The 27295-nt window shown below is 35.7% G+C and overlaps 1 protein-coding gene across 1 annotated transcript in view; it reads right to left on the bottom strand.

Moving 5' to 3' along the window:
• Window positions 1-15022: 15022 nt before the first annotated feature.
• CHRNA7 (cholinergic receptor nicotinic alpha 7 subunit) overlaps window positions 15023-27295 on the bottom strand; it is a 1595735-nt gene continuing 1583462 nt past the window's right edge. The window contains exon 10 of the mRNA XM_044078574.1: window positions 15023-25004. Within this exon, the coding sequence (XP_043934509.1) occupies window positions 24486-25004 (519 nt within the window). The 3' untranslated portion in view covers window positions 15023-24485. The remainder of the gene's footprint in view (window positions 25005-27295) is intronic.

Below are 27295 nucleotides of genomic sequence, written 5' to 3'. Positions count from 1 at the left end.
TAGATTCATGGGACTTTCTTCGGAGGCTCAAGAGACAATACTATGACGAGAACGTATGTTTTTCCACCATTGATGTGGTTGATCTTTTTACTTTAATCCCACATGACAAGGGGCTAGAGTTTTTTCATGAAATTCTGGCGGAGAAGACTAGTTTGAGTCAAAGTATGATTAATTTTATCCTAGAATTGATGGAAGTGATACTTAAAAACAACTTTTTCTGTTTTGGTGGTGAATTTTTCCGACAAATAAGGGGTGTAGCAATGGGGAACAGTTGTGCCCCATTGCTTGCTAACCTTGTTATGTATAAGTGGGAAAGAGAGTATGTGTTTGGATCATTATACAAAGAAAATTAGTTAATTTACCTCAGATTTTTGGATGACATTTTTATTTTGTGGAAGGATGGTGAGATACATGATAAGTTTTTGGAATATTTGAACGGAACCTGTGATTACTTCAAATTCACTGGTGATAGTGGAAATTCATTTATTAATTACTTAGATGTGAAACTAGTGAAAGAAGAAAGTATTAAATGTTTTACTTCATGTGTATACCGAAAACCCACATTTTCTAATGATTACTTAGAATTTTCAAGTAACCACCCAATATTTGTGAAGAGGAACTTAGTAAAAGGGCAAATGGTAAGGATTGCCCATATGTGTTCAAACTTTGATTTGTTTAGATCAGAGGTAGATAAACTGGTTAGTATGTTTGGGGCCCAAGGTTACCCATCAGGGTTTATTAATAACATTAAGGACCAGGTGTGCTCTGAATGGGGTACTAGGTTTAGACCTTTATTAGGTGAAGATGAGGAAAAGGTTAGTTACAACACGGGTGTAGACAATGATTTTACACACACCATGGTACTAACTTATGGTGAAACCTCTCAGATAGTCAAAGATATTATTAAGAACAACTGGGTGATGTTAAAAGGGAATATGGAGTTACTCAAAACCCTTGGTGAAGGGCCTAAATTTACATACCGGGTAAATAGAAATTTAAAGAATTTATTAGAAAATCCAATTCCTGATAAAAAATGTAAGAAGTACTTATAAATGTGGGGCCTGTGAGTATTGTAAGTTTATTATAGATACTCCCTCAGTTTCACTTGGACCTAACCAAATAGTGGTTAATTTTGTGGCGGGTACATGCACCTCTCAAGGTTTGGTATATTTAGCTGTATGTCAGACATGTGGTCATTTTTACGTCAGAAAAACAGAAAGGCGTTTGAGTAGGAGAATTTATGAGCACATGTACAACATTTCGAAAAAGGATGACAATGGTGCCTTATATAAACATATTAAGGCTAGTAATGTGGACCACTGTTTTAGATTTGGCATTCTGGAAATTGTAAGTAGGAATTTTAGGGGGGGTGACTGGGGTAACCAGTTGCTTCGGGCAGAGGTTAGATGGCAGTTAAGGTTAAATGCCACAGTTTTACCAGGTTTAAATGAACATATTAGTTTAAAACCTGAATTGAGGCACCGAGCAACACAATTTTGATTAATTGTTTTAATGTACTAATATTTCATACTCTGACAACTTTACTTTTAAAATTGGTTTTAGAAAATGTAGCTCATATAAAAAGTTGATAAGAAAATAACTATATTAGAAAAACTGTTTTTGTATGATGAGTTATGATGAGTTTTAAGTTTTCAGGTTTTTGGAAAAAACACTGTCACTTTAATTATTAATTGTTTTTTCTTAATTGATGTATTAGGTATATATATAAATGGTTTCAGTATGACCTGTTTTGTGGATTATTCCTACACAGTGGATTATTGATCTGCTTTTGTGGATTAAATTTTGCACAGTCAACAATTTTATGTGGATCAAATAAAGATGTTTTTTTACTTGTGGTCGTAGGTTATTGGCTCAAGGAGTGGTTCGTTGAACGTTATTGATGGAAAATACCACCAATAAATACACAAGGAATATAATATATTAAGATCTAATCTATCTACACAGGAAACTACTGCTCTCACTGAGCTACGGGAAAATCACAATATTGCCATCCTTCCAGCTGACAAAGGTGGTGCCGTGGTTGTGATGGATATGAGTTCATATCTGAATGAGGGCCAGTCTCAACTGGCTGATAATAGATGTTACATGCATATGGCCTATGATCCCACAATTTATTTTAAACATCAAATAGACTCGTTCCTCAATCTTGCCCTCGAGAAAGGCATTATAACTAAAAAAATGTGTTTTTCAATTAACTGTCAAGGATCCTCAGAAGCAAATCTTGTATTTACTTCCAAAAATACATAAGTCCATTACAAATCCTCCGGGGAGACCTATTGTATCAGGAATTGGGTCCCTGATGGAGCCTTTATCTGCTTTTCTTACTCAATATCTTAAACCTTTGTTGTGTTTTGTCAGGGCAAGACTGCAGGATACGACTCAATTTTTACAGATCATACAGGACTGTCAACTTGAGCCTGGATAACTCATGTGTTCATTGGATGTTAAGGCCCTAATTACCAGCATTCCACATTGGGCTGGCCTACAGGCCTTACAATATTGGTTGGACAGGGCTGCTTTATATTCCCCTGGGTTTAATACGCTGCTTATCTGCATGACAGAACATGTCCTCAATAACAATGTCTTTTATTTCCAAGGGCAATGCTACTGGCAATTGCAAGGTACAGCTATGGGAGCATCTTTTGTTCCTATTTATGCCGATCTGTTCATGGCATTCTTTGAGGAATGCATGATCTATGATCCACTACACAATATCTATCTTGCGGAAATAGACATTTGGCGCAGGTACCTGGATGATTGCTGGATGGTGTGGCGGGCAGATGGTAGATATTTGCAGGAATTTATCGAATACCTTAATCAAAATGTTTGGGGAATTGTGTTCATGGTAACATATGATCTTCAAAGCATTAATTTTTTGGATGTTACCATTACCAGAAATACAGATCATACGTTGAACACGAGAACTTATCGCAAATACCCTCAATATAACACCTTGTTGCATGCTTCTAGCATGCACCCAAGCCACACCATCCGCAACATCCCTAAGTCTCAATTTATGTGTATTAAATGCCTGAGCTCAACACAGGGTGATTTTGATTGGGATGGCTTGGATCTTTATCATAGGTTTGCCAACAGGGGATACAGACATCAAGACATTCTAAATGCCTGGAGTTGGACTAACAATATTGAGAGAAAACCTTTGTTACAATATCAATCTCAAACTAGGGACTGTTCTGCAGATATCATCCGGTTTGTTACTACCTTTGGCAGAAACTCCAGTGCTATCAAGGGTATCATTAATAGACATTGGAATATTCTGATGGCCAATGAACATTTGAGGTTAATATTGGATCAACAGTGCCGTTTCTCTTACAGGAGAGGCAGAACTCTTGGCTCTTTATTTTCACACTTCAAACACATAGAAAGTGGGGGAGCGATACATCAACAATTGACTATGTCAGGGGATGTATTAGTGGGTAGATTCCCTTGTGGCCATTGTGGTTCATGCAAACAAGTCAACAAAAGTAAGGAATTTACAATCCATAATACCAGCAAGGTGTATCAATGCAGAATATTTGGTAACTGTAGCAGCAGCTGGGTGGTCTATTTGGCAACATGTCGGTGTCAAGCCTTTTATGTAGGCCAAACTTCTAGACCACTCAGAACACGCATCAATGAACATAGATCGGACATCAAAACTAAGAAGGAAACTAATGCCTTATATTGGCACAATTTGAAACATCCTGATGCACAATTTTCTTTTATGATTATAGATAGAATTCTGGGTGATCATAGTAATCCCCAGGGATGGCATAAAATACTTACTCACAAGGAACAACATTGGATCATTACATTGGGTGCCCTATTTCCTCCAGGACTAAATGACCATTTATAAATTTGAACATTTAGGTTGGTACATTTTATGTTCTCTGTTTTTCATATATATTGATTTGGGCATCTTTTTTACATTATGGATTTCTACTAATATATGTATATTACTTGTTAATAGTTATCTTCATGTTTTTATTTCTCATATTTTTTCACAGTTTCTCAATGTGTCATATAGGGTCCGATGGAGAAGAACATAAGGTATATGGACATGCCACATGTACTCATAGTGGAAGGAATATTATTGGAACATTTGATGAAGCACAGATTTCCTAATTTGGACATATCATTTGTTAACCACATTTTTTCTGTTGGAACATTTATTTTATATTTTCAGGCTTTGTATGTGATGTTCTTTATGGTTATGATAGTTCATATGATATATGTTTTTATCATAACTATACCATAATTGACGTGTATTTATTTTTCTGAAATCTGGATTTGCATCAGTTTATTGTGTTGGGTTCATTTCATAATTATTTTTCTTATTTTTTTTTTTTTATGTTTAATTTGTTTTTATATATGTCACATATTGTCCAGACATGGTTGCATTTATTTATTTTGCATATAGTTGTTTAAGTTTTGATATCTTTTTCTTTAAGTATTTATTGGTGGTATTTTCCATCAATCTCACAGGTGGGGTGTGTCTATAAATAGTTGGGATTTCTGGAGACTTTTTTATACACTGAAGAAGGCATTGGTTGCCGAAACCGGTCTATTTAATAAAGGGTCATTTTAGAATTTATATGTATTGGATATAATTATTTTTCACTTCAGGACCGTCTATTGCTTGCCTCTTGTTGTTTACTTGGTTTGGTTTGGCCGCGCATCAACCTACGTGCATAGCATCAAGTTCGGTTGTGCTTCCTTAGCTATGCTGTAGGACAGGTCTGGAAGTTATCGTTATCGAGTACAGTAGAATCCTCCCCTGACACATACAGCTTTGGCTTTGTGGAATTATTTGGCTATTTCACTTGTGAGAAACAAGAATAGTGTGTATGCAACCAACGACTGAATGGTATTCTTGAATTTTTTCCATCATTGAATTTGTGACCTTTTTGGACATTGTTTCATCGCTTATTAGTGTGGCATCTGTGGATCTTTTGGGGGCCTACACAACTGATGCATAATCATGTAGTTGCAGTTTTCAGGACCATACATACAAGATTTGATACTGCTTGAACTTTTATAGTGAGGGGTTGGTGTATTGTTTTATTGAAGAAAGTGGTTACATCGGACTGTTTGGGAATCTCAAATGTTTGTTTGAACAACTGGGTTTTTCAGTCAAACTTTCGCCATTTTACATAACAACCGGTGGGTGAACTATGAATGTCAATGCTTTATGATGATCTTAACGGAACTGGAGGAATATTAGGCTGTTGTATATTCTGGATCAGCACAAAGAGTGACATATTGTTTGAACTTTTATAGCGAGGGGTCGGTGTATTGTTTTATTGAAGAAAGTGGTTACATTGGACTGTTTGGGCATCTAAAATGTTTGTTTGAATAACTGGGTGCTTCAGTCGAACTTTCGCCATTTCATATAACAACGGATGGGAGAACTATGCATGTCAATGCTTCATGATTATCTTAATGGAACTGGAGGAATATTAGGCTGTTGCATATTCTGGATCAGTACAAAGGGTGACATTTGACTGTTCGGGACATTAGTGACATCTAGTTTATATTGGTCGATTTGTCTCCTGCAACGGAAAGCTGGTTGATCAGTTGGTTCATCAGATTGTGCAGAGCCCTTTTGGTGAACAAGATACGAAGCCGATTTTGGGATAACACAGCTTGTTTGGGACTATTAATATTTTTAAAAAATATCTTTTTCAAATTCCATCCATATTTTTGTGTTATTTCACATTTGTATGGACATATATTTGACATCTTTTTGTATATCTAATTGTCATTGATAGTCCATAACTATCGTGAATACTTTCATTGAGCCAGATCATTTTTCAATATTATGTCATCTTTATTGTGTTGGTTACATACAATATTTCTCTGTGTGTATATACATATTTAATGATTTGTAGTATGTTTTTGGGGGCCAAGTATACAATTTTAAACAACTACCATTTCTGAATACTGTTTTCTGTGATATATGAGTATAATATATTTTACCACTTTGCGGTATTATATTCTAGAGATATTGGCATATGTCATGTTCTATTTGTCACTTTAGGCTTTATTACTATGTTTGGTTGTTTTTTATACAAACATATTAGTCCTTGATATACTCTACAAGTTCTTACACTGGGCATTGGCCATTTTAGCAAGTATAATTGTGATGCCGTTCTTGGCTTGACAATTTGCTATTATTTGGTTCATTCAGTTTTTTGGTGTCGACTGGACTTTCTTTTGGCTCTGGCCATATATTGGGCCTGTTTATACCTTTGCAATGTTCTTTGTGTTTGTACTATAGACCTACACTATATGTGGTCACCAACCTTAAGATCATTGATGAATATATTGCATATACAGTTTTCTGTTTTGTGTTTTGACATACAACATGCTTTCTCTCAGTGCTGGCATTGTATTTTTCCCATTTATATGTAATAATTTTTAGCAATTTAGTTGGGAATCTTGATGGGATACAGGGACTGACACCCATAATCTCTACATATTATTATTTATTATTGACTTCCCATTACGGTGTTTTATCTTGGTTTGTGGTTTCTGTTTTTTTGTTTATATCATATATCTAGCATGGACCTGGATAGTATCCTAACTGGATTGTGTGCCGATCGGGAGGATATTGGGGTATTTGGTATCCGTGCCTCACCAGGCAACAATTCCAATGGATCAGTGGAACAATCAACCATGAATTGTGAATTGGCATTTAATTCCCTTTCCAAGGGTCTTAAAAACTTAAGATCAAACATATGGCATCTGCGTTTGTTCTGGGCATATCTTAATAAAAATATAGCCCCTAGGGGTCTCAGAATTTGGCTACAACCATTGGTTGGAAGACAAGAAGACAGGTTATCTAATGAGTGGCGTGAAGCCTTACAGAAAGGGTCCATGCTTTTTGTCAACATACTGGCTCAATATTATGAGCGTATGATTGATACTAACCTCCAAGAAGTCAAAACTATGTGTTTAGATTGTAAAAGATCTGAGTCTCAATCTACATTTCAAGACTCCATTAAAAAATTATCACAGGAACTCACAATCCATGATACAGTTACCAAAGACAGAAAAATAAAGAAGTTTAAAAGAGACTATATGGATTATAAAGGGGGCGTCCTTTTGACTTCCCTAGAACAGTGAGATTTATGGGTACCAGTCCTGGTTCTACATCTAATGTTCCCAGTAAAAATTTTAAAAAAAGACCACGGTCTATTCTGAAAAATAGGGATCAAACCAGTGCCAGCGCCTCGTGGAGGATTCTTCGTGTACCGATTATGATAGTTCCAGTAATAAGAATTCACCACATAGAAAAAACCCAATAGGGCAATCCCTTTAGATATGGTTCCAGGCGTAGGGGTGAACGCAAACACAAATGTGGCCAATATGCCAAATTCCCTCGAGGGATTGATCCAGAATTTCCTAACCTAAATCAGGGGGTAAATCAAAATGTTTTGAATTTGTCTAAAGAAACATTGTCTGTACAGCAACAACAACTTCTTAATAAAGGATTAGTTTTTTTCCCTGGGTTTTTTTGCAATGAATATAGTGTTGTTACTGATGTTATGAGCTTCTGCCGTAACCTGAATTTGAAATAGTTTTTTGCAGATCGAGACTCTCAAAGAACTGATGAGTTCAGATTTATTAAGTCTGATTTTCAACCACCAATGAACAGACATGTTTCCGTTTTTATGCAAGCGGTCCTTAGGGACCTACATTTTGAGCACAGGGAATATGATATATTAAGATCTAATCTATCTACACAGGAAACTACTGCTCTCACTGAGCTATGGGAAAATCACAATATTGCCATCCTTCCAGCTGCCAAAGGTGGTGCCGTGGTTGTGATGGATATGAGTTCATATCTGAATGAGGGCCAATCTCAACTGGCTGATAATAGATGTTACATGCATATGGCCTATGATCCCACAATTCATTTTAAACATCAAATAGACTTGTTCCTCAATCTTGCCCTCGAAGAAGGCATTATAACTAAAAATTGTGTTTCTCAATTAACTGTCAAGGATCCTCAGAAGCAAATCTTGTATTTACTTCCAAAAATACATAAGTCCATTTGAAATCCTCCAGGGAGACCTATTGTATCAGGAATTGGGTCCCTGATGGAGCCTTTATCTGCTTTTCTTACTCAATATCTAAAACCTTTGTTGTGTTTTGTCAGGGCAAGACTGCAGGATATGACTCAATTTTTACAGATCATACAGGACTGTCAACTTGAACCTGGATGGCTCATGTGTTCATTGGATGTTAAGGCCCTATATACCAGCATTCCACATTGGGCTGGCCTACAGGCCTTACAATATTGGTTGGACCGGGCTGCTTTATATTCCCCTGGGTTTAATACGCTGCTTATCTGCATGACGGAACATGTCCTCAATAACAATGTCTTTTATTTCCAAGGACAATGCTATTGGCAATTGCAAGGTACGGCTATGGGAGCATCTTTTGCTCCTATTTATGCTGATCTGTTCATGGCATTCTTTGAGGAATGCATGATCTATGATCCACTACACAATATCTATCTTGTGGAAATAGAGATTTGGCGCAGGTACCTGGATGATTGCTGGATGGTGTGGCGGGCAGATGCTAGGTATTTGCAGGAATTTATAAAATACCTTAATCAAAATGTTTGGGGAATTGAGTTCATGGTAACATATGATCTTCAAAGCATTAATTTTTTGGATGTTACCATTACCAGAAATACAGATCGTACGTTGAACATGAGAACTTATCGCAAATACCCTCAATATAACACCTTGTTGCATGCTTCTAGCATGCACCCAAGCCACACCATCCGCAACATCCCTTAGTCTCAATTTATGTATATTAAATGCCTGAGCTCGACACAAGGTGATTTTGATAGGGATGGCTTGGATCTTTATCATAGGTTTGCCAACAGGGGATACAGACATCAAGACATTCTAAATGCCTGGAGTTGGACTAACAATATTGAGAGAAAAACTTTGTTACAATATCAGTCTCAAACTAGAGACTGTTCTGCAGATATCATCCGGTTTGTTACTACCTTTGGCAGAAACTCCAATGCTATCAAGGGTATCATTAATAGACATTGGAATATTCTGATGGCCAATGAACATTTGAGGTTAATATTGGATCAACAGTGCCGTTTCTCTTACAGGAGAGGCAGAACTTTTGGCTCTTTATTTTCACACTTCAAACACATAGAAAGTGGGGGAGCGATACATCAACAATTGACTATGTCAGGGGATGTATTAGTGGGTACATTCCCTTGTGGCCATTGTGGTTCATGCAAACAAGTCAACAAAAGTAAGGAATTTACAAGCCGTAATACCAGCAAGGTGTATCAATGCAGAATATTTGGCAACTGTAGCAGCAGTTGGGTGGCCTATTTGGCAACTTGTCGGTGTCAAGCCTTTTATGTAGGCCAAAGTTCTAGACCACTCAGAACACGTATCAATGAACATAGATCAGACAGCAAAACTAAGAAGGAAACTAATGCCTTATATTGACACAATTTGAAACATCCTGATGCACAATTTTCTTTTATGATTATAGATAGAATTCTGGGTGATCGTAGTAATCCCCAGGGATGGCATAAAATACTTACTCACAAGGAACAACATTGGATCATTACATTGGGTGCCCTATTTCCTCCAGGACTAAATGACCATTTATAAATTTGAACATTTAGGTTGGTACATTTTATGTTCTCTGTTTTTCATATATATTGATTTGGGCATCTTTTTTACATTATGGATTTCTATTAATATATGTATATTACTTGTTAATAGTTATCTGCATGTTTTTATTTCTCATATTTTTTCACAGTTTCTCAATGTGTCATATAGGGTCCGATGGAGAAGAACATAAGGTATATGGACATGCCACATGTACTCATAGCTGAAGGAATATTATTGGAACATTTGATGAACCACAGATTTCCGAATTCGGACATATCATCATTTGTTAACCACATTTTTTTTTCTGTTGGAACATTTATTTTATATTTTCAGGCTTTGTATGTGATGTTCTTTATAGTTATGATAGTTCATATGATATATGTTTTTATCATAACTGTACCATAATTGATATGTATTTATTTTTCTGAAATCTGGATTTGCATCAGTTTAATGTGTTGGGTTCATTTCATAATTATTTTTCTTATTTTTTTTTTTTATGTTTAATTTGTTTTTATATATGTCACATATTGTCCAGACATGGTTGCATTTATTTATTTTGCATATAGTTGTTTAAGTTTTGATATCTTTTTCTTTAAGTATTTATTGGTGGTATTTTCCATCAATCTCACAGGTGGGGTGTGTCTATAAATAGTTGGGATTTCTGGAGACTTTTTTATACACTGAAGAAGGCATTGGTTACCGAAACCGGTCTGTTTAATAAAGGATCATTTTAGCAATTTATATGTATTGGATATAATTATTTTTCACTTAAGGACCGTCTATTGCTGGCCTCTTGTTGTTTACTTGGTTTGGTTTGGCCGCGCATCAACCTACGTGCATAGCATCATGTTCGGTTGATATATCATCCACAATCACAGTTTCAATGTGCTCATCAATGCAGATGCAAATTCTAATCAAGAAAAAAATAAAAATGTAAGTAGAAATCATTTTTTTGCTGGGCCACGTTCCCAGTAACCCCAGTGTGCATACTCTTGCCTTCCAAACCTCCCCCGTTTAATGTCTACACTATGGGATTGATAGTCTTTGTACAAATAAAATACCTAGGTAACATCAGTGCTAACAGGCATTCAATTTCTTAATGATAGAATAACATTGACAGGGTAATTAAAAAGCCATATATACTTCAAATGTTTTACTAAGGATTGTCAAAGTTGGGTGGTCATGTGTATTTTAGTGCATAATTACACAGTTTAGCCCTTTATCAGTTTTTCCCAGTTACAATCTGACCTGCATAGTATGGCTTAGCATAATGATTACTGCTCATGGTGGGGAACGGAATTCAGTGCATGTCCAGAAGGTATCTCTACTAAGTTGTAATTACATCACAAGTAAAAATAATGCACATTTTTTTTTCTTGAAAATTTAACTTTTTGTCACCAGAAAAAAAAATGTCAGTATGAAAACATTTCATACCAACCATGGCAATACAGAATGGCTGCATTTAGATTTTTAAAGCAAGAAGTGCAATTTTAGTTACATTTCATATCTGAGTATCCAATTATAATTTCTAACAAGTTTTACTAAGAAATGTGAAATAAAGAGAAATGGTGTATAGACTTTTGTTTATAGCTATAACATGAAGGGTTTTCCAACATTATACGCAGTTTCTTTTAGCAGTGGATTTAATCAGGGTGGACATAACATACATGCACACATGTCAAGCATGTAGCTATATTGAGTTTGCATTAAACATGAATCCCTGTTTTGAACTAGGAAGTGGTTTGCTACTGGATTTATACTTAGTTCTACCACAAAATGTAGGCTGATTTTTTCTTTATATCTGAAATAACCAAATAAGTATATTCTATTGCTGAATTAATCAACAACTAAGTGCATTCTGTAGTTGACCATCATGAGTAATTTTTCTGAATAAATTCTGGAAATGTTCAGATATTATCAAGCATACTGCTATATACTGGTAGGTACCATCAACATGCTTATATCGTTTAGAGGCATTAAGATACTCTGGCTTTTTTTCTTTTCTTTTTTTGTCATTAGAGCAATGACTATTGAAAAAGGGAAGGCAGCAGCTGTGAATAGAAGTGATGAGTCAATGCAACACCTTGAGCTATGCAAAATTGTAAAAATGAGATTAATGGTAATAATGATGATTGTTTTCAGTACAAACATGCATGTGAAATTTGTTTTTAGCCACTAAACACCTTAAAGTGTGTAATTGTGTCATTACTGAAATCATGTGAATGAAGAACTATAAATAATACATCTTATTCTTGAAGGGTGATGTTTCATGCCATTTTTTTTATTTGTTATTCATAAAAGGTCATGCTTCATGCCATTTTTTTAATTTACAAATGCAGCCAGGCATGCATATAATACTGTATAGTTGTTTTTAGAGCTATTAACATATGATATGCAATGTATAGGTTGGATATCCAAATGGCTTCTACTATAAGTGGATGAAAGCAAATGCATTAACGATCACAATCCCTGAACTGCATTCTCTGAAAACATCTTTCTGAAAAACACTTTTTAAAGTGTTTTTGCAGGGATAGGACCACCTGCATCCCTGATGGGGAAGGCAAGACCCCCAGCCATGAAACTTATATATACCAGTTCTGAGGTTGCACTTACTCAGAAAAAGGAGACATTGCCCCCAAAAGGGAACCACTTTTTGTACAACTCGCCAACAGTGATATCCAATGGAGGAGCTCTGTTAGTGAATTGAAGCACAGGCATTTGAAGCTTAGGAGGTCACACTTCATCCACCAGTAGGATAACTATTCAAATGTTTTGTCCATAAAATTTAGAGGAACATGTTAAAGCAATACAGAGGCACTTACTTTGGTATAAGAGACAAATTAAGGTCAGGATGGCTAATATAAATTATCAAAATGCAGCATTTAAAATATTCCATTTAAATAAAAGTGCATTAGCTCTCTTTGAATAACATATAGAAAAAAAACTATCAGAAACATAATTAATTGATTTACTGTGGTCATAGATCTAAAAAGGCTATTTATGATACTGTATAAAATTACAAATGACATTTATCAAATGCTGTTGCATAAAATGTATTTTTTTAATTAAAAGTCAAGTGGCAGATAGTCCTTTGACTTTAAAGATAGGGGCAGAATCTGAAGCTGTTTCATAAGTAGTTGTTTCTATGCCATTTAAAATCAATTTGGTGATACAACTCTTTAACATAGTGAGCAAATTAGTCAGAATATTGAATAGTTTGGAGCCATATGTACTAAAAATGTTTAATAATAAACAAATTTAAAATCAGTTACATTTCAAAATGTAGATGTGCTTGTAAACTTAATTTAGACATTTTACATGCATTCATCTTTTAATGAGTTTAAAAGTGAATGGCTGAAATATATTCCTCATTAAATCAGATGTGCCTGTTTAGCTGTGTTGTGAAACTCTTGAACTCCAGGAGGGAAAAAAATGCCCAAAACACAGAAGGGCAAAAAAGTCAAACTTTAATTGCTTTTTCCAAGGAGGGCAAGCACTCTTGCACCACAATGTGGGGGACAAGCCCCCACACTCCCCAAACATAGCTATCTATCAGTCTAGATAGATGCATAGAAAGACAGATAAATATAAACATACAAACAATAACTATATGGATACACCAACTTGAAGAAGGGATAAATCTCCCAAAATAAGTGGATCATTGCCGGTGCAGACTTAGAAACCATACCAGCAATAATTTCTTGTGGAAAACAATGTTCAGTATTATACATTTCATCAGTTTTCTACTTCATGTGACTGATACTCAATTTAATTTTGAGCAATGATATTCAAGCCTGCCTATTCATACAGAGCTGTTGCAATCTGCTATATAGCTATTTTATGGGCGACACAGTGGTGCAGTGGTTAACATTGTCACCTCACAGCAAGAGGTTCTCCGGTTCGATTCTCGGCTGGGGTGCCTTCTGTGTGGAGTTTGCATGTTCTCCCTGTGTTCGCGTGGGTTTCCTCCGGGTACTCCGGTTTCCTCCCACATTCCAAAGACATGCATCTGGAGCATTTCTCCCCGGGCCTCCGCTGAAAACAGGCTCTGTGGAACCTAGTCGGACATTCCCGGTCAACAAATGTTAAATAAATAAATAAAATAAAATAAAATACTGTATCTGCTATATAATGCAAATAATGGCCCTTAATCGTTAATGCAGTTGAAATTTATTTAACTATTTTTGTGTACAAATCAAAATATAATTCAAGAATCTTTCTCACTCTCTCTCTCTCTGTGTATATATATATATATATATATATATATATATGGGTCTACTTCGAATAACCGAACCGCCACTTCACCGACACCCAGAAGATCGAGACGGAACGACCGAACAGGTAGATGATCGAAAAGGCGATATTCCGACAGCCAAAAGACCGACAACGGCAACATGTGAGCGCGATCCGGTTAGTGTGCGATAGTGACGGATTTAGGATTGGGGAGCGGACAGGTAAGTGTACAACAGTGAGGGATTTTAGGTTAGGGTGTGGGAAAGGTGAGTGTGCGGTAGTGTCGGAATTAGGGTTCCGGTAAGGTAAGTGTGTGATAGTGACGTAGTGTAGTGTAGGGAAGGGTTGAGTATGTTAGGGTTAGTATGCGGGTGGAATGAGAGTGCGATAGTGACGGGCTTAATGTTTTAGGGTGGGTTAAGTGAGTTAGGGTTAGGGTGCAGGTAGGGTAAGTGTGCGATAGTGACGGTGTTGAGGTTTAGGGGTGGGTTAAGTGAGTTAGGGTTAGGGTGCGGGTTGGGTAAATGTGCGGTAGTGTCGGACGTTAGGGTTAGGGTTTAGGTTAAGGTTAGTGGATATATTATTGTGTGCAATGTGTAGTTTACGTTTTTTGTGTCGGTGTAATGGTGTTCGGTTTTTTGAGTTGTTGGTGTTTGTCGGTGTTGTGTGTTTTCGGTTGTTTGGGGTCGGTAAATTGTGTGTCGGTGAATCGGAAGTTCGGTTATACAAAGTAGACCCATATATATATATATATATATATATATATATATATAGATATATATAGATATAGATATATGTATAAAATGAAATATTATAACATTTTAATGATTTTCTAAATTCTTTTTTTTTTTTTTGTTCTGTATGTGCAAGCTAGGGAATTCCCACTACACAGAAATGCATTTTTCTAGAGATGACCCACAAACTCTGATGAGTAAAATCATTTAAACCATAAAATATATGTGTTTGTTCTAAAGGAATTATTTGTTAAATAATCATGCACATTTAGAACTGTAAAGGCATATGTTTTTACAGGTGATTCTTTTTATCAATAAAACCCCATGAAATAAGAAAGTAGCTCATCACAAGCCAAATAAGCAAGTGTATTAGTAAAACATTTCTTTTATTGTGAAGTTTAATAATTCACCAGGTGTTCAGAAACAAAATGATACAAATGCCAATACAAAAAGTAGAAATATATCAAAAGTTCCTTGTTCTCTACCAAATATGAACTATAAGATAGCAATCTGAAATGAAGGAAAAGAAAAAAAAAATAATTAGCATTATTCTAATTTATTGGACAAGTTAAACTATTACCAGACAGATAGGTAGAGTACATATAGAGTTATTAACAACTACAACTGTAGGCTTGTAGGAACAAGGAATGTACATATATTAGCACTTAACTAATAAAATGTCCTTAGCATTTGCAACACCTCTATATCGTGTTGTACAACTGCTTTACTTAGTGATCGGAACTACAATCAGATCAATTACTGAGCTGCAATATTCTAAGTACAGGAAGTACAGAAATGCACGATCACGCATAACAGTGTAGTTTTCATGTTATCATATTCATGTTGCAGAAATATTAAGCATGTTCTACATATTTTGTTTGCAAGCGTCGTTGTCTACCAGCATATCCTCGAGTTTGGATAATTCTGCAAAAAAGTGTCATACAAGTGCAATACACAACTCCTTCATTAGGCAATTGTTCAGTGGACAATGGGACTGCATTTTCTTTTTTTTTCTCGCTAGGTTGTTGCAAACATATGATCAGACTTTAAATGTAATAGTTTGGGCTGTAATGTAACATGCATATGAGATAAACCATTTATTATTCTTACTGAAACAATTGCCACTACTTTAATGGAAAACAGAAAGTGTGGCACATTGTTTTTCATTCATTCATAAAACATTATGTGCCACAAGTCCTACTTAACTGTATTGTTCTTCTATTGCTCACCTTTGCTCTACTAGCTGTCATTCTGCAAACAATAAGTTTGCCTTTTGCAAAGGTTTCACCTAAGAATTATCAAGTTTCAATGTTTCAGTCTAATCATGACTCAGTCTGTTAAGTTCAACAGATTGGGAGCTCAACTTTCCTCAAAAAAAGTAAACATTTTCTCCAAGGGTCAAGTCTAGCTTCCCTATACATGATCATGGTAAAATTGCTGGAGAGTCAGTAGCCTGTAGAAAACAAGAAGATGAATGGCTTAACTCCAAATGCTTTTTCCCCAGAGAAAATCATTGTGTGCTGGAACTGATTCACTTCTTTAGGGAAATCTCTCCCTTCTTCCAGTTGAAGCGAACATGGAGATGATGTATATAACTTTGAGGGGTGTGGCGGGGTTGCCCCTTGCAAAAAAACAAGAAAAAAGAAGTCTTTCACCCTTTCGGATTTTGACATTTTTTTCCATTCTTTTGGAATGTCAGCTTTCAGGAAATCATTATTTCATAGTAGAACTATGAAGTCCATCTGTGCACCAAATATGGGGGTGACTCTCTCACCACCTGACCTTAGTTAAACAAACTCTTTGGTGGCCAAAGGAAAACAAAAGAGAAAATATCAAAAAAAGGGAAAATAACTCAGTGCTAGTGACTTAGAAACCACGCCAACAGTAATTTGCTGAACTTGAAGATTTGAGTCCTCATCAGGATTCAACATAATATGGTGTACGGAAACCTCGGCACAGTATAAAAATCAATGAATAAAGCTAACATGATTATTCTACAGCTGTATCATTTGAATTCAGCCAGAATTATTCTAGCTTTAATTGTCATACTAATGGAATCTTCTACTCCAAAATGTAAACAATCACAAATGTTTGGCAGCATCTTTGCCGCTACTTGCATGTCTGTGCAATGACCTTTGCATTAAAATAGCCCATATACTGATGCTAACCAATCATTTCTAGATGCTGAACACACTTTTTATTATTTTCCACTGAATTATGCCTTATTTTGAAAAAAAAAGAAGTTATCAATAATCCTAGGACAGTATTATTTTTGCAGGAATAAGTAAATTAAAATACATTGAACAAGGTACAGAACTCTGTGAATCTTCAAATTGTAAGAATACTCTCTAAAAATAAATATAGTCTTGGATCAGCATGGTAATTTTTTTAATTTACTTCTATAGCCTGGGCAATGTGTTACTCTAGAGCAAACATGGCAGCATTGTCTGTAAAGCAAAGCCCGAGCCTTGAAGAGGAGAAAGCAGGTTTTCTCTTTCATGCTTTAGATTTGTTTCTACTGCTTTTGCTGGTCCAGCTAATGTCTTTATTTTATTGCCACCCCCACCTTCAGTTTTCTTTGTCATAGCCACATCCTGAGACCTATTAACAACATTTAAAAATATGACAATTTTAAAAGAGTAGGAATTGGTGTTGCAAAATATTGACTAAACATTATATATTTTGTATACTTCAAGTTCTTGTTACAAGCTGATATGATTACACACAAAATATGCTGTGGTAGCAGTTCCCCAAGCAAGCTTTGTCAGAATCTTACTGTGTTTATCTAAGAACAAGTAACAGTCATTTGCCATTTTTAGAGGTAAGAAAGCAGAGTTTAGATGTGTAGGGGCTGCCGATATGCCATACTTCAATATACCATCCGTAGGGTATAATAAATCTCTCATCCTTCTTGACCAGAAAACAATTCAAGCATTTTAGGGAGATGACACCCATTATTTTATTTATTTATTTTTATTTTATTTTACATTTGTTGACCACGTTTGTCCAGCTGAGTTGATGATTGCCCTTTTTCAGTAGAGGCCCGGGAGAAAAGCTCTACAATTATTCATTGTAAGATATTATCAGTCTGTGCATGTCCCCAAAGCGGAAGATCGTTCAAGGCGGGAACAACAGGAATTGTCTTTATCAATCAGGGAAATTACCACATTGTGATCAACAGAGTCAACTTTTCACAATACCAAGATGGAGGAAGACTGCATTCTCATCCTGTTTTCATTGTGAGTTGGCCTAAAGTCTCAAGATAAAAGAGAGTGTCAAGAAAGTTTGGACCACTTGGTCCTAGCACCCATAGGAGCAGTTGTCAGAGGTGGCATTATGAAGAAATGGCAAGTACAGGGCGTCACACTGGCATAAATCTAGGCTCCATGAAGGTGTAGTTCTGCACCTGAGGGAGAGTAGTTTCCACCAGATGTCAAAGACCTAGTGACTATACAGTGTTTGGGGCTGTGTAGTAAGTCATGTGTGCATAGGAAGACCCATGACAGTGTCCTAAACTTTGTCCAATGGGTCCTGAGGAGTTCAAGGGAAGGCCTGATATGGTCATTCCTTGGTCTGTAGTTCAAACACTATGTATGCAGTAGAAGAATGTATGACTCTATCCATGGAAGTAAGCAGGGTGGGAGAATAACCTGGATGTTCTACATGGGAAGGATAGTGCATATCCTTTAGACCATACATTCTGTATGTCTGCTGTGACAATAGCCATCATTTCTCTCTCACCTATGGTAATAGGATGTGAGCACAACATCTCGCTAGTTAAAAAGAAGCTGTAATGCATAAGGACAAGGTAAACTCATGGGTCTAATTCAAATAATCGAAAACCCACATACCCAAAAACGAAAAAACTGACACAACAACACTAAAAATGACTCCACACATAGCCGACAATTTACCCAGGGAAAGGATGCAGCTGGCCAACACACACAAAAAAAACACACTGAACCATTCGGAACCTCCACACCCCCCAATGTGGGGGCTGCATCCTCCTCACTCCCCATAACTAAATATACCAGCTCTGAGATTGCACTATAGTGAAGAAAAGGGTAAACTTCTGATTGTGGCTGACCGCTTTCTTTCCCTCTAAATTCTCAGTGATGTGTGGTGTCAGTTAATTCAGTATTTTCATCTTGGTTATGTCATTTTCGGGTATGTGGGGTTTTGTTTATCTGAAGTAGACTCAAAGTCACAGGAAGTTAAGGTTAAGAGAGCCATTGTTTGGTATCCTGCCCTATCACTTTCTCATGCTACTCTTCACCATCCAGGAATTGCACAACGGGAACATCCTGCTGGTCCTTATACTGGGTACTTTCATCTCATTTCATCATGTTGCCATCTTTAAAGAAGTAGGGTAGGCTTCAGATATCTCCTTCCTTCATCAATGGGTTTCTAAGGTTAAGCATTCATACTTGCTTGAGGACTTGCCATAATTCATCTCAAGTAAGCAGTACAGTCAGTTTCTGTGGTGATTATGGCCAATGGTTAACCCAGGACAACTTAAAGATTCAGCTTATTTGGCATCAAACACATAAGTTTCCATGATGAATGTTAAGGCTAAGATCCAATTTATGTAAGTGACAGAAAAGAATGGAGGGGATGCAAGGGCCAGGCCTGATCTTCAAAACTGATGCAAGATGCAGTGGCATACACTGACGTGATGTCTGCACTTCAAATTGCAGGAATGAGAGAAGCATATTTCCAAATAAGTAAAAGCAGAAGAGTAGATTCCAGCAGCTACCTACTGCAGAACGCCTCCACAGTTGGCTTTGTCTATAAGTAATGGAAAGTGAAGGCACACTATGCTCATATTTGTCATGGCATACCATGATTACTGCTCTTTAATTTATTTTAAAATAAAAACATTTTAGGAAGCATCTAGTACTGAGCTGAAATCATTACATATTATCTTATTCCTTTCTTGTGCCAGTTTAATCCTGTTTGAAGATGTATAATAACTTTAGTTGCATAATATAAGTAAAACTATCTTTCTGCATATTTTCTTTGTCATAAGATATTCTTGCAGAAAAGAAAAGGCTATTTTTCCGTGCTATGTGTACAACTTTAGAGTAGCTATGCATGCTTATAGGAATCATATTTTTTACATAAATGATTAAATTTTTTTAAGAAAACCATGACTGGTAGTCATGCATCTATCCATAAAAGCCTTATTTCTGTCATTGATCGAGTAAAAGATTTTAATATTAGATGTGAAGCTGAAAACAATCTTGATTAGAAAGAATATGTATACCAGCTGAAGTTAGAAGCTTGCTGTTTTCCAGGTTTGAATGATAAAAAAAATTTCAAAGCCTTCTTAAGAAGTTAGGGATTGCAGCATTAGTTATATAAAATCATTGGTTTGTAAACATCATGTGATTTTAGGTAATTGTGTATAACTAGTTTGATTGTATTGTGTGACTTTTCTGATGAAGTTATTTTAAAGGGATGAAAGTGGTTACTATAAATCTCAATTAAATTTGTGTGTTTATTGTACATGGTCATTTTGTTTGATCCATTTTTCTGTAAAACAAAGGAACATTTTTATAAGGCATGCTGCCCTGTTCACTTTTGATGTGGGATTGCCACTACCATAAACAATGATAATTAACATATCAATTTCTGTGACTTGTGACTGAAAGGACTGTTTAAGCATCTTTCAGTTGCTTTTGCATAATACAGGCCCATTGTATACAGAATTATACAGTGAACAATAAAGATTCCTCAGTTTTTGTACAGTATCATCCCTTTCCCTAGCAATGTTGCTAGAAACTTAAATGTCAACCATTTTGAAGACTTTTATTAGTCCAATGTCTTTTTTGTTTCTTTGATGAGAAAAGAGGAACACACATGCTGCCAAGAAACAGTGCTACAGACGAAGACACAAGACAGAAAAATACACCATAAAGTGACAATTTGTTTTGCATCAATATCTGTGGTAAATGAAAAAAAATGTTTTATATGGCAAGTGAGAACTGGAATGATTGTTTGATATAAACAAAGCAATCACTGTGTTGTGCTACAAAGGAGATGAATTAAGCAGGAGCACATCATGTGGAATAGTACATTTCCTTATCAAGTTCATATATGCCACATTATTAAATTTAGTCTTGTATTACTATCTCACTGGTAGATACACAGGTTTGCTGTGCTGGAGAAAAAGATGAATTTTGCACCTTTGTCTAACAGCAATGACCACTACAGAAGAATATGAAGGTGATCATAAACACAGAATAATTAATTAAAGAGTAAGGTAAAAAAGTCACAATATAATTTTATTATTTTCCCATATGAGTAGTCGAAAGTTTAAGACACTTGTTAAAATTGGTTTTCAACTAACAGAATGTGAAAGTCTTTAAAGAGAGATAATATAAACAGGGCAGTGTTTAGTATAAACAATCTATTAGTTAACATTATTTCCATAACTTAAGGGGATATTAGCAAAATTAATTCACACCTGCTGATGTACATTTAACATACAGTCAGCTAAAGGTCTTCCCCACACTGAGCACATATAAATAGCTCTTTTATACTGTTCATTATGATATGATATGCTGCTAATATTTATTCTGTCACTCTTTTTTACTTTCTTTTCTGTCACTGTGCCAATAGTTTGACTTCAGCACAATTAGCAAGGAGATAATCTTCATCAAAACACTACAGAGTTGAGCACTATAAGAACAACATATATTACAGTCAGCCCTTAAACGGTATGTGCTTTTCTCTTACCTCAGTTGTAAACCTTGAAAAGTCCAGTGCCATAATATACTTTTAAAATATTTGTGAGGATTTTTCTATCTCAAGAATATTTTTATTTCTTAACAGTACCTATATATATTGTTAGAATATGCTTTGCTCAACAATTAATGATTATCTCTACTCCTTACTTTGGAGCAGACTACGTCATTAATAATGATTTCAAGCAAGGAATTCGCTTTAACATCTATCCCTGGCATATTCTAATATCTTCCAGAAACCCTAATAATTTTGATATGAGTCTGCTGACAATAGATTTTGTATAAATGCCCACATATTTTTTTTTTTTTGAATTCCATTGCCCTTTACATTGTTTTGAAAGTCTGTTATGACATGATGACAACTACAGATGCAACTCTTATGGACTACTTTAGTAAATGACATGGTTATGCTAAAGAGTCATTAGACAATGAAGTTATTTTTCAGGCCTTGTTTATATTATTTCTATCTTCCAAAGTATTAAGGTTTCATTGCTGAAATATAGTATACAAGTTATACGGGCTAGTATAAATGACGGATCTCTTGATTTTACAATATTCTTTGCATTACTCTGTAATTACTAATTCAGAACTGCTACAGTGCTAAATTTATGATTTAAGAATAATTTTGCTTATGTTATGTATTGAGCACAGTAAGTTTATTCTCATAATGAATGCATTGCAGAGCTACCAGCAAATTCACAATATGCAGAACACATAAAGGCACATTGAACTGATTAACATTTATGCTAAGTATAATTTATACTCAAGTCTTTAATTCCATTTCCAATGCAGTTTGAACAATTGCTGTACTGTTGGAGGATGTATTACTTGTATGTCTTTCAAGACACTGTTATTCCTTCCCTCACTAAACCTAATATATAAAATACTAAGTTGTTAACTGTTTTATATGTTCTATACATCTTGGTTTTCTGATAATATGACTGGTCTCATCACAACAATGTCCTGAAATCTTGTGCCATATAAATTAGCTACAGCTTCATTAATGTTTTAATAATTTCTAAATTGGGTAAATTCTTCAGATGTACTAATTTATTTAAAACTTTCACATACTTTTAATGTATTTTTATTTAGCTCTTTCATTTCATCTCTTCATCTTCCTCTTTCTCATTGTCTTTTTTTCTCCATCTCTCTGCTCTACTTCTTTTTCTGCCCTTCATCTTCTCACATTTTTTGTTGAATATTATTAATTATAAAAATATGAAAATGAGCAAATATTTGAACATTTTATCACGTCTTGAAATTTTTTATGATGTGGACTTAAATAGGTACAGGTACAATGGCCAATAAAATGACAGTTATAATCACAGATACAAATTTGAAAAAAATCAAATAAAACAATAACATGTACATTTTATATTGATTTTCCACTTCTTTCCTATATAGCAAATTCATATTTTACCAATGGCAATAAAAAATTTAGTGCCACCCAGAAGAAGAGATGTCAAAAATCCCTTGCTTTTGATATTCCTTTCTCACTTGCTACTGTCATATTCTTTTGATGTTTTAATTTTAATTTTAATTTAAATTTGTTGTAATTTGTGAAGCAGATAATCAACCAGATTCCATAAGAACTGTTTTCAATATAAGTGGCTTACTTTTGTGTAAAGCCTATCTATAATTAGGGTTATACAAGGAGCAAGATTTCAAAAGAGCTGTTCTCAGTCTAAGTTGTTACTTAAGTCACTATGACTTAAATGGGGGTCTTCCCCACAGTACTCTGAACATGGAGTAACTCCATGCAGTTGTGCAGTGATTACCACTTCTTTGGAATAGGATACCAATTTATGTGCTCTATGGCACTGTTCAACAGGAACCTGGATGAGTGGATGGAGCACCATAAATTCTTACCGGGGATAGCACCCACAACCATCTTGGACATGGGCAGCCATTAATAAATGCAATCCTGGGTATTAACTAGAGTATCTATCCTATTAAATTTCCCCATTAACTAAAGTGATAAAAAAATCTAAAAAATTACATATACTAGTACTAGATACGCATCATTGATCTACTGTCCACAGTTCTTCCACCAAAATCATCATTTTTGGCTGGCAGAAAGAGAAAGTTCCATAAAACAGTTCTAAAAATATCTAAAATATCTGTTATTTTTGTTTTTAAGGTGAAATGCATCTAGTGTCCCCAAAAGAATGCCAGCACATTTATTGATCAAATCATGAAGCTAATTATCTGAGACACTAAGCTGAGACTTTGAAACGTTCAGCCTGAATACAATCTGACTTGCCCTGCTACATTCAGTCCCTAAGCATGTTAAGATACTGGGCAAGTCAATATAACTTTGTTACATTAATAGAATTTGTCAAAGGTAAAACCAAAACAAAGCCACATAGATCAATAGACACTTTATTGTAGTAAATGCTTTCACAGTACCGTAACACTGCTTCTTCAGACTACTCTCTTTATCTTTCTCTTCAGACTAGTCTGAAAAAGCAGTGTCATGCTACTGTGAAAGCACTTAGTACAGTGAATTATCTATTGATCTATTTATATGGCTTCATTTTGGTCACACCTTGATATATTTTATTACTGGGACTTTTTCTTTTTGGTGCAACCATTTATCTGAGCTCCTGGATTTTTCAGCATGTAACTTTGTATTATACTTGATACTGTTCAGGTAGAATTTCTCAGTTCCTTAGTCTTCCTTATTGACAATTAATCCACTCCATTATTTTGCATACCATAAGATGATTTTCCTGATCATATGTAACACAGGATACATAACAAACATTATGGTAAAGCCTGGAACAACATCAAGAAGCATTTTCATAATAGGCTGACCATATATATTGTGTAATGTGGTTTCTTCTCATTGCGATTCTACCAAACATCTCAAGAAAACTATGTTTTTATATTCCCTTGATCCCTTTCATCTATCTCTCACTTTCTGTCTCCCTCCATCCTTGTCTTCTCTTTATCTCCATTTTTCTTTATTTGAATTTTGCAAGAAATAATAGTGGTACAACAAAAGAATAAGCAAGTAAAATAATTATGCATTGTATATGCACAAACATAGTATAGTGCCATAAAAGTTATATTTATATGAGTTAAGCAAAGTCTTTTGACACAGCTTCTATGAAGTTAGGAGCAGACATCAATATACCAATAGTCAAAAGAATAATTAAGATTGAAAAAGCCATCACGCACAAGCGGTCAACCACAGAGGCAGCAAATTTCCATTCACTACAGACTGCTTCATCTTCATCCTGTGCCCTAAACCTATTTGCAATATACTGAACTTCTTCTAAAATCTTAGCTAAATCTGGGTCAGCATCAGAGGAGTGTCCAGTGTGCATAATATTGTCTTCTTCTGTAGAAGAGCAGGTCATTCTTCCACATATCACCCCAGAGTCAGTAGTTGGAGTGCAGTGAGCGCCTCCCATTCCGCGATATCCACTGTAGTGCATGTTGCCATTAGTTGTCTGCTGGGCACTAGAGGTGTTCAGCTCCACACTGGTCAAGCTGCAGCGGTGCACTTCATGCTTGCAAGCAGAGCGTACTTTATCTTCCCCGGGCCTCCTCATGCGCAAAAACCATGCACACCAGTTCAGCAATATGATTCTCGTCTGAAAATGGAAACATAAAACAAACAAGTAAGTCAGCATATATATAACATAACATGCACTTTTCAAACAGGTTAGCATTGAAGAAATACAATTAAAGAACTAAGCCAAGTTATTCAGGCCTGATTGTCCTTGATAAAATTAATTACCTGCTTTGGAATAGGTGACAAAAACCATCTGACTTTCCAATTCATAATCAAACAAAAGTCACAAAGTTAAAATAAAATCTTGAGGATGTTGAATCTGGTTTCATCAGATAACAAACTGCAGATATGTACAATTCAGTTTTACCAAATAAAATGCAAACTTACTACTCAACAGCGTTCAGTAATTCAGCTACTATCATGGAATGTATTATACTCATATCTGTATCTTGGCTGCAAATCTTAGTGATGTTTTCATATATTTGAAAGGATTCTGATTAAAATTAAAGAAAAATTTCTTAAATCACTGTGGATTCTAAAAAAATCACTGAGTGCACAAAGAAATATTGTTTTTGGATTCATTAAGAAAGTGCTGGACTGATGCTTTCAAGTCAAAGTTTTATGGAACCTAGATTTTAAAACTTTACTTAAATGACATTCTATCAAAACTAATGCACTACACTTTCTTGAACATTTTACAAGTTTTCTACAGGATTGTTTAATGATTCTACCAAATCACCAAAGGCTAAAAAATGCCAGCTCATCAACAGATGAGGATTTTGCTGATAGAATGTACAAATGATACTACTGTAGATTTGGAAGATTTTGCTGAATTAGTTCCTGATGCAGAGTTCCTTTGAGGGAAATAAAAAATGATGATGCCAGCATATTAACTGGCGGCTCATGAATATCAGTGGACGTGCTCTTTATATATATATATATATATACTGATAAGGAATTCTCACTGAAAAGCATTGCATCATTTACCTTTACCCTAATTTGCTGCTGGACCTAATTTGTGGCTATACTGCATCAATCAATGGTTTAATTCTAAGTTACATGAGGTTATCTATATGTGGGTGGCACAGAATGCATGCCTACAACTGAGAACCAAATGTTTTTCAAGAACAACATAGCTTTTGATCTTCTGTTCCCTTATGGAGTCCTAAGCTAAGTAAAATGACTGCTGTCTAAATTTTAAGTCCTCTGTCGCTCTCTTCCATCATTTAGTTTTTCTTTCTTTTAACAATGGCAGTTCAATAGAAAAGTATATGCCCTAATATGTATGCATGTTCATAGGTTCATAGGTTCATAGGTTCATACTAGGCTATCTGCCCTGGGGCAATTATAAGCCTAGCCCGATTCTGTATGGCTTACGCCACCCCTTGATTTGAGCATACTGTGCCCTTTTTAAGGTTTAGTTTACTGTGCCTCTGTCTAATAGTGACACGGGAGTAATCCCTGGGACAAACCTACGATCCCCCATCCACTTATCGAGATTCTTATTGAAGAGATTCAGTGAGGTGCTCTGCCTCACATGAACTGGAATTCTATTCCAGAGCGAAGGGAGCCTCTGGGTATGAACCTGTCCCTCCAGCAAGTTCTATTTATTTCTGTGCTGAGGTTCAAGTCCCTCAAGCATGTGGCTCTAAGGGATTTAGATTTACTGAGGTGGAGCATGTCCATTAATTCTGGATTTGACATAGCTTTGTAGGTCAGGCATAGATCGCCTCGAAGTAGGCGGTATGCAAATGAGTAGAGCTGGAGTTTTTTTTAACCGAGCAGCATGTGGCATCTGTTTGAGACCCTTGATCCTCTTGGTGAGATACTTTTGGGGTCTTTCTAATTGCTGCAGGTGTCGGGTAAAGTACATCCCAAAAGGGGCATTGTATTCTATGATGGGCCTGATGAGGGATGAATAAAGGGGTACAATTACCTCTCTTGATCTAGATGTGAAACCCTTCGTGATGAGGTGGGCTATGTAGAAGGTCTTTCTAACCACTTTGGCAATGTGGTTTTCAAAGGAGAGATTGCTATCAACTTGGGTCCCCAGGTCCCTAATAACTTTCTCTGTACTTAATGGGTTTCCACCAATGTGGTAATTTGTGGGCACATTGTTTTTGCCAAAGGGTATGACTATACATTTTTTTGGCATTTAGCTTTAAACCATGGCACTGGCACCAGTTATCTGTCTCTGTGAGACCTTTTTGAAGGATGTTTGTGTCAACTGGAGAGTTGATTATGGCGCCCAGTTTGCAGACATCTGCGAACTTGGTGAGCCATAGTCCTCCCACGTTTGCCTGTACCTCGGGAAAAGTATATACTGAACAAGAGTGGTCCCAGGACAGAACCCTGTGGGATGCCACTTGT

Source organism: Protopterus annectens, chromosome 7.part1 (genome assembly GCF_019279795.1).
Source record: "Protopterus annectens isolate FY-2018-M chromosome 7.part1, PAN1.0, whole genome shotgun sequence".
Lineage (NCBI taxonomy): Eukaryota > Metazoa > Chordata > Ceratodontiformes > Protopteridae > Protopterus > Protopterus annectens.
Note: the sequence above shows the minus strand (reverse complement) of the source record. Positions and strands in the feature narration are given on the sequence as shown.